General features: G+C 41.2%; 1 protein-coding gene across 1 annotated transcript; it reads left to right on the plus strand.

Moving 5' to 3' along the window:
* The first annotated feature begins 5,378 nt into the window (after positions 1–5,378).
* On the plus strand, positions 5,379–10,867 carry en (engrailed). Its single transcript, XM_089470453.1, has 3 exons — positions 5,379–7,346; positions 9,371–9,468; positions 9,839–10,867. The coding sequence occupies exons 1-3, from the start codon at positions 5,903–5,905 to the stop codon at positions 10,085–10,087; spliced, it is 1,791 nt and encodes a 596-aa protein (XP_089326579.1). The 5' UTR covers positions 5,379–5,902; the 3' UTR covers positions 10,088–10,867.
* The last annotated feature ends 9,929 nt before the right edge of the window (positions 10,868–20,796 follow it).

Below are 20,796 nucleotides of genomic sequence, written 5' to 3' on the forward strand. Positions count from 1 at the left end.
TATGACTGGCTGGCGGCCTTGGCCAGGATTTGAGCGGGCCATAAACGTAACATGTACTTTTATGATCAATGGCATCATTAGGATGAACAAGGACATGCACGCCAATTGGCCGTGAATCAAATCAAGTCAAGGTCAGGGCCAACTCATTTGCAGTTGCTGCTGTTGCACGGCTGGCAGCAGCTTCTGTGTTTCAGCTGCGTCCAGTTGAGAAACCACACAATTATGCACAGAGGTTCAGAAGGTCCTTTTGTTGAGGACAACCCGTCGCGCTGTTGCCAATTGCCAATTGCCGTCAAGTCGGGCCGCACTTGCTGAGACGCTGGACACTGGACGCTGGACGAAGCCTTGGGTTCATTTGTTGTTGATGCCTGTCTAATCGGCCTCGGCCTGCTTTCATGCTTTGCGGTTTAATCGAATTTACAGATTTGCCCGAGTATATCCCAGTATATCCTAGTATATCCCTGTGTATCCCTTAAATCTAGCCAAGCTGTTTGCAAACACACACGGCTCAGACAATTGCCTTCGGTTTTTATTGGATTAGGCCACACAAAAGTGTGTTAAGACGATGTTGGGCATTTGGCTTATGCAATCCGCAAAATCTCTTGGCAAATTTCCTGGAAAATTACAGGACCTAAACGAATGACTTAGGACACAAACTTGGCAAGTGTTGAACAATTAAAAACGAGAGATGTGAGGCATGAGTGAGAAATCCTAGTTAATAGAAAGAATAACTTGAGCTGGACTTGGTGGGCATCTAAAGACTTGGGACACAAACTTGGAGGCAAAAAATTAAGTTACAAACCTTCCTTATTTTCAAAAAATTTTTTAAGTGAAAGATAGACCTGTGCGATAGTTAGAATAAGAACTTAAATACAGACATAAAGGTAGTTCACCAAGCGAAAGGCTTAAGACACAAACTGGGAGAGTAAGGAATCTTCTCGAATAAAGGAATAGGAATAAACTTTAGAGAGGATAAATTTAATAAGACTAAACAAGACTGATGAAAGACTTAAGATACAAACTTTTTCAAGTTTATTTTTCTGATACTACGATTTTCTTATATATATTTTCAATAATACGTCTGAAAAAAGCCAAAGACTTAAGCCATAGAAAACCTTCTAAACGAACATCCGCTCGTAAGCTACAAAAGTTGTTAGCAAATGCTTTCACAATTCGAACGCAACTTTCAATTTCAGTTAACGACAGCAGAGGCAGCAGTGGAAAGCGCCAACAATTAAGCAAATTGCTTAAACAATAAAGTAAGATATTAGCCTTTTTTGGCATTTGCCTCCAATTAGCGACTTTAACGAGCCAGCGCTGGAAACAAAGCCAAGCGTAGGCAAATTGACAAATTAGCTGAGCGAAAAACAATTTTGTTGAATTACAACCGCAAATTAAAATCCGCTCGAGTTTGTTTACCAAATGCAATAACAACAGGAACAGCAACAGCAACAGCAACAACAGCAACAGCTGCAACAACGATTAAAGATCTGTTAATTGATTGAAAGCACGTTGCGTTGCTGTCGTGTTGTTTTCTTTTTGGCCAATTTGAAAAACTGGCCAGCGAATGCAAATTCGTGTTGCCTTCAAGTGATGAAGTCATAAAAAATTTATGACTCTCAAACATCGGCTTATATGGTTGGTTTTATTTATTCTCCAGTTTTTATAATTTTTTATATTATTAGACTCGTTGAGTCGTAAAATCTGAAAAATAAAAATAAAAAAACTAATAACAACCAATTCCACGATTGGCCATATAATGTTCGTTAACTATCTCTGGCGAATCGCATAACCCGTTTAGTTGACTCCGCTCCTCCATTATGGCAAATAAAGTAGTCAAATCGCATAATCAACAAGTTCATTAACATTTAACCCTAAACGCATTCAACCACCAAAGGCGACATCTGTCTTAAAGAAATAAGCAAGAAAACGAAGCACAACAAAAATCAATATTAAAAAAAAAATTAAATTATTTTCGAGCGCTTCGGGCGTTATTTGAAAAGATTTAGTGTGGCAAATGCTGAAGTTGTTGGCCAACGATTAACGAGTCAACTTCAATTTTAATTAAAGCACAGCTTAATTTCTGTTTAGACAACGAATTTCAATAGCCTTACCGTAACAAATTTTTAATGAAAGGATTAAATGTATGTTTTTTTATATATACAAATTCTGTAGCTTGTATAAAAAATATATAAATTTATCATTTATCGTAGTAAAACTATATATAGAGTAAATATTATACTTTATTTATTTATTAATTGATACAAACTACGAAACTATATCTGAATTTGTTTAATGTTTCATTTTATACAAGAATTTTTCTAGCTGGTTTCCGACTGAAATATTACTAATTTTATTTAATAATATAAAAACAAAAAAATTTGTGTCTTTATACAATTCTAAGCGTTGATACATATCTATATCTACTATATAATACTTTTTTTTAACTACTTAGGGCTACTACCTACATCTTTAACCATATTTAATACTAGTTGTTACTAAATGCATTACCTTAACTTTGTTGAACACTGCAATTAGAAGATTACAAATTATCCTGCAATAAAATATACAAATGGATGTCGGAGACACAGGCTTAGCCGATGGTAAGGCTCTCAAGTTAGGAAATTGGGTACAGGCCGAGGCGTAATACTGATGCTAACGCACTAATACAACTATATACTTGTGTGTATGTGTTAATGTATATGGTATGCTCTGACTTTAGCTGGCATCATTAATAACTCTCGCCGCCTCTCACGCTGGCACTCAGCACAAGCTGAAGACCGACGCATGGAAAACGCGTTTCTTCTGCGTGTAAAATATGAATTTTAAATTACCCCCACACACTAACACAGATACACACACTAACACACAGAGAAGGAAGACTCCAAACTGAGCGTTGGTTAAAGCCATTTAGCGTCGTTGACCGCCAGAGGGCGCGCTCGTGGCTGCCTTGTCAGACATGTGTTTTTGTTTCGTTTCTTTTTTGGTTAAATATTAAAAAATGGAGCTGGGGGAGAGCAGAAATTGCATATGAGATAAGCGAGCGAACAGAAAAAGTGTCGCGGGTCAAATTAAGTTGTCGCAGCAATTAAGATTAAAATGCATTTTGCACTTGTATTCATTGCCTGTAGTGAAAAAAACAGTATAACAGTATAAGAGTATAACAGATAGCAAATCATTAGCCGCAAACAGTAGTAAGTGTGTTTTGTGGAATGGGAGAGGGGGAGAAAACTTGGCTCATTAGCAGCTGGCAGGCAACTCCCAGCGCTCGTTAGATACAAGCGCAGAGACATAAAAAATGTATGTACGTGTAATCAAAAACAAGTTAAAAAAGTTTAATTAACGCGTTTTTACGCAACTGTCGGCGGCTGTTTAACCCTTTGTGGCCATCGCTTGTCGAGCACGCAAATCCGAAGCAAACATGACAACAGTAATAATTGAAAATCATGGCAATAAAAGCGTAACGCAAAGGGGTTGGCGGCAAGCGCTAAGCGGAAAAATCAACAGCTGCTTTTATTGTCGCTCAGAGCCGTCGGCAGCGCAGCGCAGCAGAGCGACAGCAAAGCCGAAACAAGAGCAACAGCAACAGCAGCAGCAGCCATTGTTTTGGTGCTCTCTCTTTGTGTGTGGCTCAGCACAGCAATGGGTGCGAGCGGGCCAGCTAGCTGTGGCAGCCTGCTTTGGAGTTCGAATTTTCGACTTTCCAGTGGGCACGTAATGGCTGACTGCCGTCAAGTGGACTGGAAGTGAGTGAGTGTTTCGAAACGGTTAACTCCGAAACGGTTAAGCGCGCCGTTAATGCATTTTTGCTTATCGCTATTTAATTAATTTAACTGTCCAAAATTAGTTTAAATAAGTATATTTATTTATTTGCTGCAATTTAAATAAAAAATGCGCATAAAAATTAAATTAATTCTACGTGTGTATATGGGTGTGTGACACTTTTGTTGCTTACCATAAAACGGGTTGGGTTAAAAAAAATTTCAAATTCTGAAATTTGAAATTTTGGAGCTATTGTTGGGGCGTTCTTATGGCTTATTAATTATGTCGTTTCTGAATAATAAATGAAAATAGGAAACCAGAAATGGCATTCGTATTGTTTTTTTATCTAACAATAATTTTAATTCGGAATAAATCAGGTGTACAAAAGCTCTCATTCACAAGAAGGCAGAGTAAGAAATATTAACAATAAATATCACATTTTAATGAATTTCATTAGCGAGCGCAGATTTGGTCATTCCTCTTCTTCTTCTTCTTCTTCTTCTTGATTTATCTGATATATTTTAGCAGTTATATCTACAAATATATATATGTATATATTTGCTACACATGTTTCACATTTTTCGTGATTTGAATTTAGATAAGAGTTTTTGGAGTTTTGGTGATCAATGCCAAATTTCGATAGCTTTATATGAATTTTTATTTGTGTTTTAACGCTTCGCTAAATAAATTGATATTTAATGTGTATTCAATATGCAATGCGCGCTATTTAAATAAATAAATTAAAAAACAATTAAATATCAATCAAAGCGCTTCACTGAATCAATTAATTGATTCAAGGCATCCAAGATATACATATATATAAATATATATGTAGAGGTTTATATAGATATATTTGTGTAGATACATATGTGCGTGTGTCGATTGTCGATCATTCTGTTCGTCTGAGTGTCGATAAAGTTGTTGTTTTTAGATTGAAACGTCGCGGCCAAAAACAAAATCAACACAACTAAATGCGGACTGTTCATCAGTGTAAAAGAGAGAGGAGCATAGAGAGTGTAAGAGTGTTTCTGCGAGGGGGGTGGGTAGTGTAGTGTGTCGCATCAGTCAACCGTTTCAACAGAGACAGAGACAGAGACTGAGACAGCGTCAACTTTGATAAATCAACTAGCAAAACCAACAAACGCAGCCATTTTCCGCCGCATGCGCATATGTGTGCAAGCAGGCCAGCTATACTGCTGCATGGCAACGCCCCACTGCGAGAGAGCGGCAGCAACAACGGCAACGACGACGGCGACGACGACGACGCAGACGCAGACAGCGACACAGTTGTCAACCGCATGACAGCTCCCAATAATAAAGTCATATCGAGCCCTAACAAGCGCGGGCCCCAACGCAAAGTGAAGGCGGAGTGAGTGAGCAGGCAAGCGAACGAGTGAGCGAGCAAAAACTCAGTACGAATTCCAAAAACCGGTTCGACGTTGATTCGCTCTTGTATTGCGCTGACTGGAAACATTGTCTCGCTGTCAGATTACAGGTGACAACAGTGCAGAGTGTCACAGCCAGAGAGAGAGCGAGCGAGCGAGTGAGAGAGAGTGTGTGTGTGTCAGTGCTGAGAGCTGAGAGCAGCGACGGCAGCTCTGCCAATCGATCAGTCGAACAGTTGAACAGTCGAAGTCTGAGCATCGTCTTCGTCACTGTCAGAGCTCTGACGACGACGACGACGCGACGCGACACACTCTCTCGCTCTCGCTCTTTCCCGCACACACGGATGCACACACACAGGCGCATGCATACGATTGTGCACCCCATGCGAACACGAACACTGGCGACTATCTCGCTCTCGCGCTGACAGTTCAATCGGTCGCTGGCTGCTTCTGCTGGCTTCGTCGCAGCGGCAGGCAACTGTGATTAGTTAATTTAGTCGTTGAGCTCGCATGGAACAGACGTGCGCGTCGCAGTTGTCGGAACAGCAAACAGCAACAGCAACAGCAAAACGAGAACGAAACGAAGATACAAATAAATAAAGATACAAATTTGGCGTATTACAAAAACGAGAGGCAAACATTTGCCAAAGTGAATTCACGGCTCTAGTGAAGTGTAAAGTGTAGAACAAGAAGAAGTAGTAGAAGAAGAAGAAGAAGAAGAAGAAGAAATTGAATTGAGCAAGTGAAGTGAACAAATGGCCCTTGAGGATCGCTGCAGTCCACAATCAGCGCCCAGTCCACCAGGTTGTTTGCCACACTCGCCTCCACAGCAGCAGCACCCGCATCTACTGCAGCATCCGGCGAACATTCGCATTCACGCAATACCCATATCAATCTCAGCCCTGGACATGAGTCTGCAGGGTCCGGGATCAGCCGCTACGGCGGCAACGCTTTATCAGCAGCAGCAGCTTCAGCACTTGCATCAGCTCCAGCAGCTGCAGCAGCTCCATCAACAGCAGCTGGCTGCCTCGGCTGGCGTCTTTCATCACCCGGCCACATCGGTGGCCTTTGATGCAGCCGCTCTGCATGCGGCTGCACTCCAGCAGCGGTTGAGTGCCAGTGGCTCACCGGGTGCCCATTCGACGGGCGCCTGCTCCACGCCCGCTTCGACGCTGACCATCAAGGAAGAGGAGAATGACTCGATACTCGGCGACAGCTTCCACAACCAGACGGCCACCACCACCACCGAGGAAGATGAGGAGGAGGACGATGACATTGATGTGGACGACACGGCCTCGGTGTCCGGCTCAGCTCGCCTGCCGCCACCAGCTCACCAGCAGTCCAAGCAATCGAAACCATCGCTGGCCTTCTCCATCTCAAACATACTTAGCGATCGCTTCGGGGATGCGGCCAAGCAGACTAAGCAGGGCGAACCATCGAGCGCCGTCTCAGCGGCTGCGGCTGCGGCCAGCATCTTTCGCCCCTTCGAGGCGAATCGAGCCGCCGCTGCCACGCCCTCCGCCTTTACGCGTGTGGATCTGCTAGAGTTCAGCCGGCAGCAGCAGGCGGCGGCCGCCGCAGCCACCGCTGCAATGATGCTGGAGCGAGCCAATCTGCTCAACTGCTTCAATCCGGCTGCCTATCCACGCATCCACGAGGAGCTCGTGCAGAGCCGGCTACGCCGCAGCGCCGCTGGCAATCCGAATGCTGTGCTGCCGCCGACGGCTAAGCTGACGGAGTCCAGCATGGAGAAGTCCGCTCTGGGATCACTGTGCAAGACCGTCTCCCAGATTGGCCAAGCACAGTCGACGCTGCCCCCGGCAACAACGCCGAGCAACAGCAGTAGCAGCAGTGCCAGCCAGCTGGCCAGTCCGCCACCCGCCTCCAATGCATCCACCATCAGCAGCAGCAGCTCCTCCACAGCGGCCAGCAGCAACAGCAGCAGCAGCAGCGCCTGCTCCTCCTCCGCCAGCTCGCTCAACTCCTCGCCCAGCAGCCGCCTGACCGGAGCCAACAATGCCAACAATGCCAGCAGCCCGCAGCCCATACCTCCTCCATCGGCCGTCAGCCGTGACTCCGGCATGGAGTCCTCGGACGACACGCGCTCCGAGACGGGCTCCACCACCACCGACGGCGGCAAAAATGAGATGTGGCCCGCGTGGGTCTACTGCACGCGCTACAGCGATCGTCCCAGCTCAGGTGTGTATTGTTTATATATGGTTATGGACAGATGGGGGAGTTGTTATTAAATGGGTATTATTATGGATCATATAAAAAGCAATTGGAATGATCTTCGAATTGAAGGGGATCCGTATTTTAGACAGAAATTGTCGAGTCTAACTGAAAGAAGTGAGTCTTATATAGAAAGTAATACCAGTGAATTTCTTAATCTGTAATTTGTTTTCGGGGCTTTTAAGATTATTAGGAAAATCTTAAGTTTGCTTTTTTTTTGGCAAAGTATATAAAAGTCTTAGGTCTTTAGAATTACTGTCTATTTTAGAAATTTTTTGTTTTGAATAGATGCATTTTTTATAAAAGTAGATTTTTGAAACCAAGTTAATAAATACTTTATCAGTATAGGACTTCAGTCTAGCTATTTATATTTATATAAATATAGGACCTCACTCTAGCTACTAAATATATATATTTAACTAAATATACATATATTATTATAAAGTACTGTCAGTTACTGCATTATATACTATATACAGGTCTGTCATTTACGGCAGCAGCTAAGCAAAATTTTTCTTGTCTTCTAGACTTTCCCTGATTTCCTCTTAGCTGGAATATTCTTTAGTGAATTCCTTGCTTGCGTTTAGCTAGTATCGGAACCCCTTTGTCAAGGCTTCTACTACGGCAGTTAATCCGACTCTATTTTGTATGCTCGTCTTATCGATTGCTCTTATTAGTTTCTGAATTATAAATCAGGCTCAAATTGCTCTCGTAGCGCTCACACATGAGTCGCCGGGCACATGGGTGTGTTTGTTTTCGGTGCATTGGACCACCTCCAACGCTGTGAGCAGCGGCAGCCTTTCATGAACGTGTTTTGTGTCTTGTTGACTGTCATAAAAACCGAAGGACACTGCAACAATTAGGTGTTCGGGGCTCGATTCTCATTTCTCAATTCTCAATTGTCGATTCTCAATTGTCAATTCTCGATCGGCGATTGTCGGCCTTTGGGTGCCTTTGGCCCTATTGAGCCTTCCGGGTCGGGCCGCACGCAGCGCGGCTGCTGCTGCTGCTGCCTTTTGAAGCTGACACTTTATGTGACAACATGTAGCGCAGGCGGCTCGTTTGGCTATCGCCGACAGCCAGTCGAAGGTCAGAGGTCACGATTCACGCATCGACTTCATATTCGATTGCCACTAAAACGCGCTGACGATTGACGATCCCTGCCGTTGCCGTTGCTCGGAGAAAGTGCCCATTAAAGAGCAGAGAGCAAAAGGAAAATCTATTTTCCAAGCAGCATGTGTGTGTGTGTGTGTTGGTGTTATTGCTGCGATGCGTTAATTGACAAGTTAAGTGCTTTTTTATGACTCGAAATGGTTTTTTAATTTGGTGTCGATGGAAACAGCCCAACAAGATCCACTAACAACAAGGCGTTGATAGCCGGCGATTACGTAGCGCGAGATTAATCAAATTATCTAAGCAATCGGGCAATTAAATTATAATTTACAATGTGTCGACGATTGCTCCAAGACTCTAAGCTAAACAAAATTCAAATCGTCGGTTGCGAAATAACCTCAGCTCGGCTTAGACCCTGAGCCGGCAATTAGCTAAGAGTAGAAATCGTTTGTCAATTAGCTAAATATGAATTAAGCAGTTTGGGATTATTAAGTCATTTTCGCTTGACTTGACTTTTGGCACTCTCGTTCACTCTCTCTCTCTCTCTCCCATTCTCACTGTGAAGTCGCTCGTCATATTAATTAAAAGTCGAGCTGAAATGGCGAATGTCGTGTCTGGAATGGACGTTGCTTCCGTTTAGTTCGTTAGACGCTGCTCTGACAGCTGACAAATTGAGCACGCGGCAGAGCCGCTCGCTCGTTGCATGCCACAAGTAAATGCGAGAAAGCAGCGTCTGGGGCAAACACACATACTATATGCTAATTAAACCATTAATATCATTAATTATATGCGAGTTTTGGGTGAGGGGGAAGGGGGAGACATTCTTTCGTTTTCAAACACGCTCGACTAACTTTCTACTCTTTTGTATGGCATTGCAGGACCCCGCTACCGTCGCCCCAAGCAACCAAAGGACAAGACCAATGACGAGAAGCGACCACGCACTGCTTTCTCCAGCGAGCAATTGGCACGCCTAAAGGTAAGCATCCTCTCCATACCAGCCCATCCCACTCCATCCCACTCCATCTCAGTTATCCCTCCAATGTTGTGTCATATTTACAACCAAAATATTTACACACTTTACACACGCTGCGCCGCCTGCTGCGCTGCATCCTGGCGACGGCGACGGCGACGGCGACGGCATGGCCATGCCAGTGTCCTCAACTAAGCCAATTAGACATGCTCATATTTCACTCACACTACATGTCTTTCAACTAAACCGCAAATAATTGATTTGCCTCAGATTCTACCTAGCACAGCAGACCTGACCCGACCCTAGTTGCCTTTTATTGCGCACACAATTTGCTCATCTCTCCCTCTCTCTTTCTCTCTTCCGCTCTCTCTTACAGCGCGAATTCAATGAGAATCGCTACCTCACCGAACGACGACGCCAGCAGCTGAGCTCCGAGCTGGGCCTGAACGAGGCACAGATCAAGATCTGGTTCCAGAACAAGCGCGCCAAAATCAAGAAGTCGACGGGCTCGAAGAATCCTCTGGCCCTGCAGCTGATGGCCCAGGGTCTGTACAATCATACGACGGTGCCGCTGACCAAAGAGGAGGAGGAGCTTGAGATGCGCATGAACGGCCAGATACCGTAAATGGCAAACAGCTTCCCCCCAGCTCGTCTGCTCGTCTGCTCGCCTGCTCCCCTGCTCCCCACACTCCCCGGCTGGTCCTAAGTGTGCAATATATAGAAGAAAAGGCGCCATCCTCCAGCCTTTCGCTGGCTGCTGGAATCTTCGTGAATTTGTGCGGCGTACAAAACTGTTCCATGTGATATAATTGTAATATACATAACTCTAAAAATATCGTAAATTCGTAATATCGTATATCGTATCCTTAAGCTTATCGAGTTCTCTTCAAAGCTGTTGGCCCTCTAGCAAGTATTTATTTTCAACTATATAAAAAAAGTATTATCGTTTAGTTGGGCTCAAGCTCCAGCTTCTTCATAGTTAAAGCTTTTGCAGTCTTGCCACGAATAGCTTACCCTATCTTATTTCTATAAAACACCTACGTTCTTGTATAATTCTATATATAAAAATACACACATACATAAATGCATATGTATGTATGTATGCTTGACATGTTATAAGTAATTTAAAAGTTCTTTAGATTAATTTCTAGCTTAGACAAGACACATACACACATACACATTAAAGCGCTTTGGCGAAGAAGTATTTCTAGTTTTTAAGACGCAAAACGAAATTGTTATGTATAAAAACATAAAAAATGCTTTAAAAACAAACAAAAGAAAATACAAAGTTTATGAACATCAATTCACATGCACCTAAACAAAAACAAAAGCAATTTATCGAAATCCATGTGCTAAAACAAAAACCTAAAAACAAACAAAAAACTTTAAAAAAAAATTAATTAAATAATATTTGAAAAAATTAAAATGTGATTTTTTATTTATTCCATTTAAAAGTGAGACGGAAAATTGCCTTTACGCGTTTTATGAGAATCGCTGAGTAAGATAAATGAAAATTATAAATAAATAAATATATAAATCTGCCCAAATATCTGCATTTTGATGTTAGATTTTAAAATAATATAATGACAATAGAATGGCCTGGAATTCTAAAACTTATAAATGATTTGAAAGAAATATAATTTGGTACTGATTATAGCCATCTACAAGTATTTGCTTTAGGTTAAAATTTTGCAGATCTAAATTGAGTTCCGTTTTGATTTGAATTAAGATGATATATATCTTACGAATTGGGAAACGCATTCTCAGGCCTTTTACATGCCACGTTCAAATGTTCAATATCTCAATTAAATCGAATTTTGTTTGTTAAAAAAACAGATGAAACAATGCGCTAATAAGAAACCCCTCTTTGTTGTCTACAACTAATAGTATTAATAATATCATAAGGATTTCAGTATAAACTTCATCAAAACTAACTAGAATATTCGACTAAAAGTTACCTTAATGCATTGTGCTGCTATTGCCACATAAATGAGGATTGCATCGAGTTGATTTATCAATATGACGCTTATAGATATGCAAATATAATATATATTAATTATTATATATTGTATTGTATTGTATTGCAGTGTTACTGCACATTATTTAGTAATTTAAACTATATCGGAATAGTTCTTAAACAGTTTCCTTATGAGTAAAAAAAAAAAATAAATAAATATAAATAAATGAAAAAACAAAAATCTAGTTTTTCTCCTTCGCTCTACATGGCTTATAAATATATGTATACGGTATAATTTACATATATGTATACTACCTGCTATAATTAATATATAAAATTGTGTAATTTATGGAAAGCCTTAAAGTCGCTTATGAATATGCATAATATAATGTTAACATGGCGTGAGTAAATGTTTCTATCTGCATTAAAGGTGAGTGATATACGAGCTAATGATTAATTTGATACGCGGAAAGTCGGAGTCGGAGCAGTCGCGTTGTCTCATGCTGTGACTGCAAATATTTGATATGAAAATAGCGGATTAGTCGTGTGAGATGTGACTGCATTCAGTTTAATAGGCTAGCTCCCAACGCCTTATCCACTGAGCAGCTACTGCAACAGCAGCAGCAGCAGTAGCAGCAGCTGAAGGCAGACAGGCGACGGCGCCTTCATTCAGATGACATGTCCACTGTCGCATTCGCATTCGCGTTCGCGTTCGCATTCACATCAAAGGCCGTCGCCGGCGCAACTTTAAATCATGTAAACTTGTCACCAGTCGAGGGTGAGAGGGAGACTGAGAACCAGTCAGAGAACACAACTGCCATGAGCAGGAGAAGCAGCGCGGTGGAGGGGCGAATATGATTCGCTAATTGCACAATCACAGCCCAATGAGGACAATGAGAATGATGTGGCTGAGTCGGAGAACGAGCATGAGGATGGGGTTGAGTGACGGCAACAGCATTCGATTCAATTTGATGCTCTGCCATTTAATTAAAAACCAAATCTTCATATAAACAAATATTGTGACAAGACAACACGGTTGCCATCAAATGAAACTGCACCCAGCCGAACAACAACAACAACAACAGCAACAGCAACAACAACCACATCAAATGATTTATTAGCACAGATTTAGCGGGCGAGCTGCAACTCGCGTTAATTTGCTGAAAATAAATGCAAAGATTTCAAAATGCGAAAATTCATAGACAGACAAAGTTGTTGTGGGAGGCAGCGAGGGGGAGAGATGGGGGTGGGGGTTGGCGGGTGGCGGCACAACCAGATCGGCAGCTGACATTTACTGGCAAGCGTTGATGTGTGCAGCTGATGCTGATGCGAATCTGGCAGAGATCGGGCCACATAAAGTGAATTAATGCCAACGCTAATTGCGCCAAATGCTCGCCACAACAAAAATGAAAGAAATACGATTATGTGCGTTGCCATGTTGCCACATGCCATACCACACATGCACACCACGGCCTGCCCGCCCTCTGCCCTCTGCCCGCCCCCCTTGAAGCGATTGCCAAGCAGCTTAAATCAGGCGTCTTATAGAGGCGCAAATCCATTTGGGCACGTAATGAACCAATTAGACAATTGCATGTGGCTCAACTCGACTCAAATGAGCCGGAAATGAGCTGGCTCCGGCGCTGCTGGAGCTGCTAGCTGGAACTAGTCTAAAGTCTTTTTCAACACTTCTAATTAGCAGAAATTGCCAAGTGACACACTAAATTTCACTTTGCCATTTCAGCTTGAGGAATTCCAATTGCGCTTTGCTACAATGTAGCGATCGGCTATTAAAAAGCCACAAAATCCCATATGTGCGCGTATGCCACATAAGTCAACCTCATCATGCCCAGCCACCGCCCCCACCCCACCCAAAGCCATCTGCACTTGCCGCTTGCTGTGTGGGCGCCCAACGATCGGCAGCACCCCTTGGCCGCCCCCTTGCATCCCTTCTCCTGCCCCAAGCATCTGTGATTTATGCGCCTTTGAGGCACAAAATCTTCTGGCATCTTCCCCTTTGATATCGCCACGTGGCAGCCCCTTCGCTAATTGCATTTCGGTTTCGGTGTTGCCTACAAACTCCGAGGCGGCATTTTACAGTTTGTCGTATTAATTGCTGGTCGCACAAAGTCGCTTTGAGATGACTACACTGCAAGAAACTAGGGCAGTGACTAGAGGGAAAATATATTGTAGTAAATGGCATTTAATTTTAATGCATCTTATATTTAAGTTAATATAGAAATTCGAGTAAGCCTTAGCTACTTAAATATACGAAAAGTTTGTAAAACATTCTATATATATCAGATTTCTCTCTCTCCATCTCTCTTTCTAGAAAAATCTTTTACACTCATATGGTAATTTGCACTTATTCAATTATTAAACTGCAGACACACTTAGAGCATGTGTGTAAGCCTTTTATGCAAATATAATTGAACGTTATAGAAACTACATTGAAAGTCAAATTCATTATCATTCATTTTCCATCTTCTTTCTTTAGCACTTTGAGTTTGTTTTGATTGAGTTAAAGGCGTCACAGATTCAATATAGAAGAAATATTTTTTTTTGTAATCATATTACAGCTAGCATTACTGTGTCCTTAAATATCTAAATCATAATAAATTGGCATTAAATAAGAAATAAAATAAATATTTATTAGCTGCATGTAACAATTGTAACAAACTTAAAAATACCAAAAAATAATTTTGTAAATAGAAATGATAAATTTAATAATAATTCATTAATTAATAAAAACACATAGTATAATCTATATAATATTAATGAATTAACAATATTCCTAACATCTTCATATTATCATCGATTTATTGTAGAATTAATAAAAATAATATTGATTTAATTATTAATAAAAATACATAATATATATTATAATATTAATAACTTAATAATTGCCTTAATTTCTTCACATTCTTATTGATTTGTTTGTAGAAGTAACATATATAATTATAAATCAATATTATAATTTTAATTTATTATTTATTCATTAATAATTTAACAATTTCCTTACCTTCTTCACATTCTCATCGATTGTCTTTGATTTGAGTTTTGTGTCTCTTAATTTTCTTGCAGTGTCAGCGCCAATAATATTCTCTATGTTTGTGTGCATCTAGTAAATGTCGAAAATGTTAGCGGCGTCTTCTAGATTTATTTGCTGCAATGGGCAATTGGAGCTGCCACTTGTTTCCGCTTCGCTTTATCAATTGATTTACGATGCGATAATAAAATGCCACCCCCACACTCAACCCATCGACCCCTATCCCCACGGCTCCACAGCCTCACAGCCCCTAGTGGGATGCGAGGCACAGCTTTTATGTCTGATGTACGCCATTTGCGCGTTTATAGCTGCCGTTGCAGTTGCCGTGGCAGTTGCAGTTGCAGTTGCAGTTGCAGTTGATGGTGCTGGCGCAGTTGATGGCGCAGTTGCTGATGGCATTTCATAATCGCTGCCAGTTCCATGGAAAGTGCACTCAATTATGGCCAACAGACAGGCGCTGAGTTTGACTCGGCTCGGCTCGGTGTCTGGATGTCTGGCTGTCCGGCTGTCTGGATGTCTTGGAGTCTCTCGTGGCTTTGGTGGGATAGCGAGTATCTTGAAGTGAACGCTGCTGTCCCGCTCTGGCGCTACAGAGGCTACAGGCTAAAGCGTATCTCATGCGCTGCCAACTTGGCCTAAACAAACATTCAAATGCGAGAGGCAAATGCCAGGCGGCAGCCACACTTGGCCACATTTTCAGCAGAAGTCAACGCCAACATATCCACACACTCGCACTCACACTCACACTCGCACTCACATTCACATTCACATCATCATTGCCGTCAACTCGAAACGTCAATTGTGTTGACTCAACGCATTTGAGCGACTTGCTCAAGACTCTCGCCCAGCTCCAGGCCGAGATCGAGCCAGAGCTGCGACTGGAACTGACTCGAGTCCCCAACTCCATCCCCATTCCCATTTCCATCTCCATCTCCATCTACCATACCCATTCCATGCCATCTGGCGGCGCTTAGCGTTGCTTCAATATTTGAGCTGTTAACTTGTGAGATTTGCAACTAAGTATTAAATACGTAATTGTAATTGATTGTCTTCCCAGTGCGAGGGTGGGAGGGTGCTAAGCAGGGACTGGCAGGACGCTAATTGTTCCACTGCTTGCGCCTTTGTTTGACTGCCAATTCGCACTTGCAGCGCTCTCAGTTGCTCGCGGGCTTCGTTCGTATCTTGTTAGTGAGCCGCTAACTGCTCTCAATGCCCCGCTAAGTGACTCGGTCAACAAAGGCGCCTCGACCATTTCACTATCAATGGACGTGCCAGCGACTCGAATCGATTTTCAATTATGAAAATACAGCGTTTTAACTCGTTTAAACTGATTTCATCTAAATAATAATAATAATAATGTTACAAAGTATGTATATAAATAAAAATGTAATTTGAGAAAAATTATGACTATTTATTTGTTATATAAATTAAAAGGCGTTGAAATAATTTCAAAGAATTGCTAATTACTTAGTTTTTAGGCTTATTTTCTGTAGTCATTATTAATAAATTGAATGAAAAATATTAGATATTTTTCATTTTTAGACAAAATAATTTTATTTGTATTTTCTTCGTACTAATTTGCATTTTCTATTATATTATAAAGAAACTTAGTGAAAACCAAGAATAATTTTATGTTTTAGTACTTTTTAAATCGAGAGGGACAAAGAGCAAGAGTGAGTGAGAGAGAGAGAGAGCGAAAGCGAGAACGAGTGTGAGAGAGAGAGAGAGCGACGAGAGACAAAGAGAAAGTTTTCCTGATTCTTACCAATTCTTTTTTCAAAATCTGCACACTCAATCAAAAAACTTGCTTTATAATAAATTTGCTTTCCTTGATAAAGAAAATATTCTATTTTAACTCCCAACAGTTTGAACACATATTGATAATACAAAATATTAAATAGAATAAAGAAAAGATATTATATGGACAGATCTTACATCTATATATTTTGTAATTATTCAATTCTATTTCCTTATGCCATAAAATTAAGTAAGCCGTGTGGGATTTTTTATGACAACGAATAAATTATATTTTTATTCTTTTCAGGCGAATGAATGAATTCTTTTTCAGAAACGAATTTCAAATATTATGTGATTTCAACCCGTTTTTGTCCATATATTCATTTATTACTATTCTCAAGTAAAGCTGTTAATAAGTAAACTATAATAAAAGGGAATATGAACGCCTTCTAGGCTTCACTTAATGCTCAAACAACTTGAGTGTTTGATGGTAAACACTTTATTTATTCAGTTATTCCCGTCGAGTAGACAAGGTTCTTTTTATGACCTCACAAGGCCATAACAGCAAATGTGAATAATAATTTACAAATCTAATAGAACATGTGAGCCCATATGAAATATGAAATGCCCGTTGGGAGCTGTCCAGGTGTGGCGCCACCAGACCACCAGACCTGCTAATGGCTAGCCCTCCCGAAAAATGAAAAAAGCGGATATAGTCGTAATTGAAGGCATCGAAATTGTTAGCAAACGAATTCGAAATTGAATTTCCCAACAAGCCATAAATACATAATGAATAAATGCAAGCCACACACCGGCTGGAAAAGGTCTCAAATCATTTCCAATTGTCGAAGTTTTCCTGGTGGCCCTAACAACAATAACAACAACAACAACAACAACAACAACAACGACAACAACAACAACAACGACGACGACTATTATGATGACATTATTAACATTATTTTGTGCTTATTAATGTTTAATGGCAAAACACACACTCACACACACAGACAGACATACACACACACACACCACATTTAATAATCATAGGCCATAAATATGGCAGCCAATTGAATTTTATGCAAATGTCACTGAGGTGTTTCCCCAGACGCCGTCTCAAGGCGCGCCGCAACATCTTAAAGACTCGTGTTTGGACCTGAACTGAGTATACGAATGGAGATTGAGGAAGGCGGGAAATCAATAGACAACGACAACGACAACAATAACAACAACAACGACGACGGGGACGACAAACCAAAGCCCGAAAGTAACAAACGAAATACAATTATTTATTTGAACTGTGGGTCAAGCAGCCCCACAGAGCTGTGAAATTAATAAGCACGTAAGAGGTGTAATGGGACAGTGACTGACTAAGAAATACCCCGTCGTAAAGAGTAGAGGTAAAGCTTGCATTAGATTGGTTTTAGTTGAAAAAGGAAACAAACGTTTTCAAATTATATTTCAATAAATAAATAACAAATAAAAAAATTATAAATATTAAAATATTAATATTTTTAAAAATGTTTTTCCGTACGGTTATTGCGACGAAAATTTTGATCCTCAGACAAACTTTTATGAGCAAACTTAAACGGTTATATTATCATCCAGGTATACCGTCGCGACGGTCCCTTGAGAGTCATTATAGCCGTATTCTATTGTACTTACATATTGCTGTTGAAGGTTGGGGGTATTCGACATTGATGGAGCTTACCGTACATATATAAAATGTTTTTTACAGTAAAAAATACATATAAAATAAATTAGTAAACAATAATAATTTAAAAATTCAAATAAATTATAATAAATTTCAAAAATGTAAATGTTTGTATTTTAAAATATTGTAAAAAGAAAAATATGAAATAACATAACTTGTAAAGTAAACAATATATATTTATTTATATAAAATAAATTGGAATTGTAGTGTATTTAATTTGAATTGGTATTGAAAGCATGTGGCTTTTGAATAACAAATTAAAAAAAAAAAAAGATTAAAAAAAAAAATTTTCTAAAAGGTCTTTTTTTCCTGCACAACTCAGATATTAAAATATAATGCAAAAAGTAAACAAAGCTAATTTGCCTCATTGAAACAAAGATTTTTGAAACAATTTTAAATTACATTAAATTAAGTGTTACTCATTCCTCGATATGCATAGGTGATAGTAGAACATATTTGTAGACTTTATAAAAGTACTTAAAGTGTGATCGTATCACTATGCAAACTCTTGTAAGGGCATTTGGCTAACAAGCTGATGCCACAGCGAAGAAGGTTATTGACTGTTGGCGACAGAAATGCATTAGCTGGTGGGGATAAGTATGCGAGTGGGGCGTCTGTCTGCCTCTGCCTCTGCCTCTGCCTCTGCCTCTGCCTCTGCCTCTGCTGCTGTCTGTGGCGTGCTTTGTGTTGTGTGTTGGCCCCCCAGGAGTAGAAGATGGCAACACCAATTGCAAGACAAATGATGCGAACCGAACACAATGTCCAGGCAACAGGGAAACAGACAGACAGACATTCGCAGCCCGATAATGACAATATTTTGGCATTTGAATATATGACAAACAATGAGTTTCAGCTCTTTTCGAATATCGCCGCAAAGTGCGGCGGAAATTTGTCATTTATCATGCGATGAAATCCGCGTAATGCAAAAAGAGTTCCCAAATCCAAAATTGTTTGCAACGCTAACGATCTCTTGCACTCTCTCTCTCTCTCTCTCTCTCTCTCTCTCTCTCTCTCTTTCTTTCGCTCTCTTCATTGTGAATAAGCCTCGATCATATATCAAACTCGCACGTAAGCATCGTGCCATTGTGGGTGGGCTATAGCCAAATTTGGTTTAATTAATGGAGGCCGAGTGTGAAGCCGCGAGAGCCGAGGCCAGAGCTGGGCCAGAGTTAAAGTCACTGGCGACTGACCGAGCCCAAGACAAACATTTCGCATTTCAAATTAAATGAAAATATTTGCGCAATGAAACAAATTAGTTTTGTATTGTTTCGCCATAACAGCCAAAAGAGGTCACAGAGCATAATAACTAGAAAGTTCAGTTTGTGAGGAAATAAAAGCAGAGAGAGTGAGAGAGAGAGAACCTTAGAGATAGTCTCAGAGATAAAAGAGTTTTTGTTTTTCACTCTTTGAGTCTTATACAAATTGTATACAAACATAATCTAGTTTCAGGTGTTAAAGGATATTTCCAATTCGGACTTTTCCTTATTCGCAAATCCTGTTAACCACAGCGAGAATTTCGTTATTACTTTTCCAACTTTTTCCGCTATAGAAACGTGGCTAAATGCATGCGAGTGTCAAAACAAATTGTTTATATGCAAAGTGAGCACATACACACACACGCACACATGTAACTGTGATGTAAACAAATGTGGCTGATTCTGATTCAACGAGAAACAACCCCAGCACGGCTCCAACAGCCGCCCCATTGCTGGGGCAGCCAACCAGCCAAAGCACTTGAAATCGGAATCGGAATTGGAATCTGTAGCCCCGCCGCTGCTCCCTGCTGCAACCCCACGCCCTATCGCCCCCTTTAGCTGGCGGGAAAAATAAACATTGTGCGCGCAAGTTGTAAAATTTCAAATTAAAAACGTGATCTCGGCGCGAATTGGAAAGTAAATTATTTGATTCTGCACTTTTTAGTCCCTCACCTGTCCCCAGTCTCAGCCCCAGTGGCCGCCCCTTGTTTGCTGTCCTGTTACCAACAACAGGCAGCCCAGGCAGCCCAGGCAGACAAGCGAAAGTGCTGAAAGCTCAATAAGGCAAACAAAAAAGAGCTTAAAACAAGCTAAAAAATAAAAAGAAGAGAAAACACAAAAAACTGCAGCTCCAACATTGGCGCAATAAAAAAGGACGCGAATGCAGACGGCGCAGAGAGGAGGTGGCGCAATGTGGAATAAAGTGCTGTGAACGCAGCAAAAAGGATGTTGTATGTATCCTGGCGAAACGTGTTGAAAATTGCGCTGCGCCGTTGGTTATCTCTCCATTCAGAGGCCAGCCCAAGAGCCCAAGAGAGCAGCAGAAGGCGAACAGCGCCAAACAGTTTTTATCTGCGTTCGTGCAGCGCTTCAAGCACGAGTTGGGGCCATAACTCAATGAAGGGTGGTTGGGAGCCTGAGTGCTTGGTTGATTGGGCGTATGGGTGTTTGGGTGGTGCGGAAACGGATATGCGCCACAAGCACAAGTTGAACAGCTTTCGCGCCACTGTGCCATGGTGGCGATGCCTCGACGACGCCTTAATTGAGGTACAAATTGAGCTTTTGCTTCGCGCTGCCTTTTTTCATGCTTTTCATTCTCAGAAAAATTACCCTACTACACACACACGCACACACACAGAGAGAGAGAAGAAAATGAAACAAGAATGTTGCATAAAACGCTAGGGGGCGGCTGGGCCTGGGCTTGGGCCTGGGAGTGGCAGACTGGCAGAATTCAAGTGGGATTTCGCCAGCGAGATTTAATGCACTCTTTTGCTTTCTTTTTGCAGTTGCAGCTGAAACTGAAAATGGAACAGTGAGCACACAATAAATTGAGGGGAGACAGACCTACTTTAGGGCGTGAGAGAGAGAGAGAGAGAGAGAGAGAGAGAGAGAGAAGGAGAGAGGATGG

The sequence above is a fragment of the Drosophila arizonae genome, chromosome 5 (genome assembly GCF_054131065.1).
Source record: "Drosophila arizonae isolate 15081-1271.41 chromosome 5, UAZ_ARI_1.0, whole genome shotgun sequence".
NCBI classification, from domain to species: domain Eukaryota; kingdom Metazoa; phylum Arthropoda; class Insecta; order Diptera; family Drosophilidae; genus Drosophila; species Drosophila arizonae.

What these genes read in the sequence shown, in the direction of transcription:
- en (XM_089470453.1), top strand. Translation starts at nt 5,903, where the DNA reads ATGGCCCTTGAGGATCGCTGCAGTCCACAATCAGCGCCCAGTCCACCA. An exon ending in CAGCGATCGTCCCAGCTCAG is followed by an intron (nt 7,347 to 9,370) that starts GTGTGTATTGTT and finishes ATGGCATTGCAG; the next exon opens with GACCCCGCTACCGTCGCCCC. An exon ending in AGCAATTGGCACGCCTAAAG is followed by an intron (nt 9,469 to 9,838) that starts GTAAGCATCCTC and finishes TCTCTCTTACAG; the next exon opens with CGCGAATTCAATGAGAATCG.